This window comes from Palaemon carinicauda, chromosome 15 (genome assembly GCF_036898095.1).
Source record: "Palaemon carinicauda isolate YSFRI2023 chromosome 15, ASM3689809v2, whole genome shotgun sequence".
Taxonomy (NCBI): domain Eukaryota; kingdom Metazoa; phylum Arthropoda; class Malacostraca; order Decapoda; family Palaemonidae; genus Palaemon; species Palaemon carinicauda.
Window position 1 is genome coordinate 44,208,465 of NC_090739.1, and position 7,500 is coordinate 44,215,964.

At 32.8% G+C, this 7,500-nt stretch overlaps 1 protein-coding gene across 1 annotated transcript in view; it reads left to right on the forward strand.

Annotated features, from left to right (window-relative positions):
• LOC137654586 (uncharacterized) overlaps nt 1–7,500 on the forward strand; it is a 167,743-nt gene that overhangs the window by 138,619 nt on the left and 21,624 nt on the right. The window contains 3 exon segments of the mRNA XM_068388341.1: nt 438–512; nt 514–600; nt 4,842–4,938. Coding sequence (XP_068244442.1) covers nt 438–512; nt 514–600; nt 4,842–4,938 — 259 coding nt within the window.

The window sequence follows — 7,500 nt, forward strand, 5'->3', positions numbered from 1 at the left end:
AAAAAAAAACACAAATAAAGGCAAATTAAAGCTGTAATTACGTACGTGACATAAGATTTAAAAATTTAGATTTTTATTTCCAATACATCAGTTACATTTGCAATGAAAGTATAAGAGGAATTCTAGATATTGTTCCTCAACGTTAAGTAAAAAAAAATTACCTTGAAATACGATGAATGAAGAGCAGAAGAATTTAATTTTGTAATCAATAAATGCTTTAATAAAAACCGTACCATGAACAAATTCATGACTCCCAGAATTTTCTCATTTCCAATTTGAAATTATTTACTGGATTTTTTTTTTTTTAGTCTTTTTATCGTTCGTAGTTAGTTCTTCTGAGCATAAAGAAGTGTAATAAAATAAAAAGAAGCTGCAGAGTTAATGTAAATAATGGTAATGACGACAAATATAAAAGAAAGTCTCAACTAATCTTGCAGATTCCAACACCAGCCCACCAAGGACGTGTCCGGATGTTAGAGGCACCAGAACCCAACATCCAGGTGGTATTTCACCATGATGGGACCAGCTGTACACGTCAATCCAGCACTCTCATTGCCGTCACTAGACATGCACACACACCAAAGAGAATGCATAGTTAAGGTGAGTGTAAGGTGTACAACAAACATTTAGTCTGAATGAAATTAATTGATGCTAATCTCGTTATGTCCAGCATGACACGAAAAATGGAGATTTGGCTCCAGTTTCGTTGTTCATGAAATGTCTCAATTTCCTAATATTGTATTCACATTACATGAAAGGGGGAGTTTTCAAACACATCATTTACACTCTATGAAAGGATAAATTTCCTAGTTTCAGGGGAAGTTTTGTTATACAGTCATTCACGTGGCAAGAAAGGTCACTTTAGTACAATTCAATATTGAAAGGTTCATTCTTGAATCGTGATGACAGTTTCTTTTGTTATCAACGTGTGTTAGAAGTTGGAGTTTATTTTAAATAAAAAAGGAAAAAAAATAATTATGAAATGCCTTTTCCCCCTTCCTTATCGTTGCGTCTCCTGGAAAATGATGACACAATAGACGAAGGCAAGTGTATGTTGAAGTTAAAATTTCTGTCTAAAAAGATTAAAATGCCCCTATGCATTGGAAAAACTTAAACATGTACATACAAATACTAAAAACTACCAATTCACCTCTGTGTGTCAGAGAGGGATAAAAAAGTTGAGAATCATAGAACCAACGGACAAAGCCGTTGTAAAATACTTAAAATACTGTAGTTTAAATATAGCTAAGAGGACATGTTGTTGAGAAAGGTTTAAACTCTGAAATCTTTCGAAGAAGTAGAAAGTGGATTTCATATCAGGAAGTGCAAAATTTCGTGACAGATAAATGTGTGATGCAGTGTGCGTGTGTGGCCATGTGGCCATATGGATGAGGTGGCAGATACTGTCACACCAATCGTGTTGCTGGGTGTTTACTTTCATCTTTTTTTCCCAGTTCTGTTTAACACCTTTCACTCGTTCTTCGAATGCCTCCATCATTTAGAATAAAACTAGTATTGTGATTCGAGAGGTCTGGTTACACTGCCTAAAATAATTCATAATACAATGGAATCGGTGAAAAATGTCACTCAGCGAGGACAACCGTTATAATTTTCAGTGACAAATTTTTATTAAATCTTTGACTACTGGATCTACGATAAGCTAGGACACTCAGCCTATACAAATCCCACTTGTTTTGACTGAATGAAACCTACCCCTTATTACGCTAAAGGGATAATTAAGTAGTTTAATACAAAGCTCAAAACACCCACTGTCCTTTCAAGACGCGACAAGAGGTCACTGCTTGAGAAAAGAATTATAACACCATCCACCATCCAGGAACAGAAATAATTGCTTTCATCGTTATTTCTTTTTTATCAGCAACGGTGAAAAGAAGTTTTCAATTCTCCCCTTCAGAGCTAATTAGGAGCTTCATTCAATATACTAACGACTTGCATTCTTAACGTAGTGTTTAAATGTACAAAAACGTCTAAAAACAAAAAAAATCAATGTTAGAGAAGAGAGAGAGAGAGAGAGAGAGAGAGAGAGAGAGAATGTAAAATCAAATAACAATTTAGAAAGGGGTCTTTAATACTCAACCAACAAAGCTTATAACATTGTATTTTGCGAACATCAACAAATAAATGACAATAAAACGAAAGTGACAAGTGCTAGAAAGTATCCGAAGTCAATAACACTTAAGCAACGTGACTTTGCCTCTATTGAACAGAATGCCATCAATCATGACGCAGCACCTAAGTTAAAACAGTATTATAAGAGTAGGAGTCAATAAAGGATCCTCAAACATTTCTGTTTCTAAATTGATAGGCAAAAGGAATAAAACCGGTTTATAGATTTCATGATGTCATTGCTGGAAGTTTCCTCATACTTCTTTATCTATTATTATTATTATTATTATTATTATTATTAATTATTATTATTATTATTATATTATTATTATTATTATTATTATTATTATTATTATTACTCAGTACTATCATCATCATAACCTCCTAAACCTATTGACGCAACGGGTCTCGTGTTAGGATTTCGCCAGTCGTTTCATCTGAGCTTTTAAATCAATCCTTTCATTTCTTACTTCACGTCTCATAGTCCTCAGACATGTAGGCCAGGTCTTCCAACTATTCTAGAGCCTTGTGGAGCCCAATTGAACGCTTGGTGAACTAATCTCTCTTGGGGAGTGCAGAGAGCATGCCCAAACCGACTCATCTACCTCTCACCATGATCTCATCCACATATGGCACTCGACTAAATCTCTCTTAGTTTCATTTCTAATCCTGTCTTACCATTTAACTCACAAATATAATCATATATATTTGGAAGCGACAGAAATCGGAATTTAAGACCGCAATAATCCATTACATATCTCTGTACGAAATAAAACACTTGAAAGATAACGCTACTTTAACATTGTTGAAAAGAAAATGAATGAAGGAATATATAACCTGAGTTAAGATAATTTGCAATGTCCCAACGAAATTTTTTTACATGATGCAATTAAAATTCATTTAAAAACCATACATATTCATATTCTTCGGAAAGCATAACTAAAGATAACTTCAAATAAACATGCTCTCTCTCTCTCTCTCTCTCTCTCTCTCTCTCTCTCTCTCTCTCGCATACATTCTTACGTTTGAACAGGCTGACATAATTCTCTTTATATAGTTTATAGATATGAAAGATTGTTTTAATGTTGTTACTGTTTTTAAAATATTTTATTTTAATTGTTCATTACATCTCGCAAAGTTATCTATTTCCTTTCCTCACTCGGCTATTTTCTCTTTAGAAGCCCTTACGCTTATAGCTACCTGATTTTCAAACTAGGGTTTTAGCTTAGCTAACAACAACAACAACAACAACAACAACAATAATAATAATAATGTGATCACACAAAATATGTAATACAATATAGTGCAAAAATTACATTTTGAAGTATAAATAATAACAAAATAATAATTGAAATACTGTTCTTTCTGTTTCTGCCAATTTACAACGCTTATAATTATTCATAAACAAACAAAGAAGCTCAGAGGTGTATGTGGCTGTGTGTGTGTATGTGTGTATGTGTGTGTGTGTGTGTGTGTGTGTGTGTGTGTGTAAGAGGATACACAAATTATAGAACAGAAAATAAAAGTAAAGAAAACCCAGTAATGCATATTCAGCCATAGCAAGAGTTGATCCACCACACGACGACGTAACCTCAGTAACACAAATAATTCTGTAAGGGGCACCGTGTCCTTTATATGGTTTGATTATAGGTATACAATTCCGAGATAGAAAATACACAGTACTCTCTCTACAAACATTACTGGAGAAAAAAAACATATTAATGAATTATTTATCAAAAAGGACTCATTTAAAATATACAAGGTAATAAACCTAGAAAAGATAGCTTCTCGTAAGATCTCGCTTCACTAAGTCAAAAAATTTACAAAGGTTAACTTATGACAGACATTTTCCGTATGGATTCTTGAGTTATATAAAATAAATTATTTTATAGCTAGCAATTACTGCGCTTCCTTTCTATTTTGTGCTTCCTAAACATAAGCCCATATTTTGTACATTCTAAATTTAAACCCTCTTTCGTAGATCCTACATCTAAACCATATTTTATGCATTCTAAATTTGAATCATATATTTTGCGTCCTAAATTTAAATCATATTTCATACATCCAAAATTTAAACCATATTTCGTGCATCCTGAATTTCAACCATATTTTTTTGCACCCTAAATATAAACCATACCTTAAAACACACTGAATTCAAACCACATTTTAAAACTTCTTAATTTAAACGTTATTTTACAATCCCAAATCTAAGCGAAACTCTGTTCATCCTAAATTTAAACCTTATTTTGTACATAAGAAAATCAAACCATATTTTGTACGTCATGAATCCAAACTACATTTTATACATCCCTCTCCCTACACAATAAATATTATAACTGGCAGAGCTCTATATGTTATAGTGATATCATTCAGTGCTTGAATACTTTTCATAACAATAAAGAAATACAGCAGGAAAGAGGAAAGACCAACAACAACAACAACAAAAACTTGATGGCAATCCCTTCTCAGACCTCTATTCATCAAGAGACGGAGTCTCTCAGCCCTGGCTGGCTCTGTTGCGATGACGACAGTGACGTCATAACATCCGGACACTTGCATTAGGTTTAATAACTCTCTCCCCCGTAAAGAATTACTCCCCATTAATCCGTATCACCATTAAAGTCCACGTGATTGATTAAATGCCACGCTTAAAATGGAAGTCATTTTCATTTTCTGTTATTTGTTCAAACGAGTTTCCTTTATCTATTTCGCAGGCATTCAAGTCGGCGATATCAGTAGCTGGAGCAGGGGCTGGGACGTTACAAGGAATGGTGTTACTCAACCTCGAGAGAGGAGGAGAAATGGGAGCAGGTGACATGTTTGCCTTTTTTATTTCTTCTAAAGTATATTCTACCTAAAAGCATTTGTTTACTGTTTACATCTCTACTAACACCGAATATAGCATTATTTAGGGTGCATGAAAATAACTGAAACAAAATTATACAAACATGTTAAAATATCATTGTACTGTTCCACTAACTTTGAACCAATTCACAACTAAAGTACTTACATGTAGTATATAAAAGAAAACAAACATTTTCCCTCCTGCTAAGTTCCGTGAAAATAATTATATTTCGCGGATTAGCCGATCTACACGAACTATAAGATTTTGAATCTATCATTTTTAAGTAGATTCAATGTCATATGAAAAGAATAATTTGAACAATATCAACTAGAATATGTTTAATAGATAAACCACAAAAAAAAAACCTCTTTCTCTGTCGCTCTCATTCTCAACTTGAAGAGATGTTAAAAGATAACTAACAATAGAGCGCTCTCTCTCTCTCTCTCTCTCTCATCTCTCTCTCTCTCACGCAAATATCAAATAGAATAAATGTTTAAAAGATAAACCTTAATAAAGCTCTCTCTCTCTCTCTCTCTCTCTCTCTCACAATGTCAAATAGAATAATGTTAAAAGATAAACCTTGAAAGAGCTCTCTCTCTCTCTCTCTCTCTCTCTCTCTCTCTCTCTCTCTCTCCATCAGAATGTAACATACATCAATCTTACAAAGATATGACCATACAAATAAACAAAATGTGAACTGCGTAAGAACACGAGAAGCAAATAATCTGGAATATGTCCCGGGTTCGTTTTAGCAACAGGTTCTCTGTATCTGCTGCTCGAGCGGAGGGCAAGTGTCCTCAGCCCAAGCATATGCCAACCTTATTTCGTATGCTTTATACGAAATCACTGGCTAGCCCACTGAACATAAAATTTCAACCTAACATTCCATGACGATGGTCCAGAATTGGAGGAGTGATTCTTGTTTGCATCATTAAGTCTTCTAAGTATTATTTTTCTCAAAGATACAGATTCTCGTTTATTTATGATGACATGCATATATATATATATATATATAGTGTGTGAATGTGTCTCTTGGAGAGACAGATGTCCGCCATGATGGTCTAACAAATATAAAATATATAATTATATATATATATATGTTTATATATGTATATATATGTATATATACTTTTATATGTATATATATTTATATATATATATATATATATATTCATATATACAATTTCCATATTTTATTCAAGTATTTACATGTACATACATACATACATATATAAATACATAAATAATATATGGAAATGTAAATGTGTGTATGTATGTGTGTATATATATATATATATATACATATATATATATATATATATACATATATATATATATATATATATACAATGTGTGGATGTGTCTGTTGGAGAGAAAGATGTCCGCCTTGATGGTCTAACGAATATACATATAGATACTGGCACTTGTGCCATGAATTCTGTACGTGCTGTATGTGTGTATATACACACGCACATATATATTTATATATACATATACTGTATATATATATATATATATATATATATTTGATTTTATACTGTGTATATATACATATATGCATAGTTTATATAGATAGAGGGATAACTACACAGACGGTTTGAGATAAGCTTATCTTTTATAAACAACTATTCATGCCTATAACAGGTGTCGACACAAGGACAGACAGACAACACCTGCAATAAAAATGTGTTAATTCGCTACACCGTATTCTCTGTTGTGTTCTAACCACTGATATCTCAGTAAAGAATGATCTAGTAAAACAGAATATTGAATAAAAAAAATCAGTATATTCAAACTTTTATAGAAAATTTAAAGTGTTTTATCAAACCTTCACTACTAAATGAAGATCTATTTTAGTAAGAAATAATTTCTATAAACATACTTCTATTTAAATCCGATATACATGAGCTTCTTTCATTCCCGTATTTTTCAATATATTATGATAAATAACCACTTGGCAAGAGGCCTTAGCAATTATTATCAGACGTCGTCCACTGTGTAAACTATAATGAAGGCCATTGAACCATCAACGACAGATGTCAGTCATTTCGGGAAAGTTTTTGCATAATTCCAGATTCGATGAGGACAGGATGTTGGATTATCTCATTTCGTTACAAAGTCTTCTCGATGTTCTTAATGCAGAGATCATATTCAAGCGTCGGCAACAGGCTATTACTGAAATATTCACCGACATATTGCATATCGTTACTCTCTAGTAACATGCTCAGACTTCCTCCCCCTGGGGAGATGATAAAATAGATCGGTTCTAGGAAAGGCGAAAAGGGAAAATATAAAGAAGAAAAGCTTTCAATCTTAATGTTGTTCAACTTATTATGTAATTTTTCTAATCAGCAGTAGATACCAATGGAATACCTCTGATGTTTATTATTCATGATTCTGATTAAGGCTAGCTTATTGGATATTCAAAATACATGAAATAAGTTTTATTCTACAGTAGATTCTCGAAATGACATGACGTCCTATGTCAGGTTAAGAGGGGTCACCCAAAGGTAACGTTAAGGTCAAAG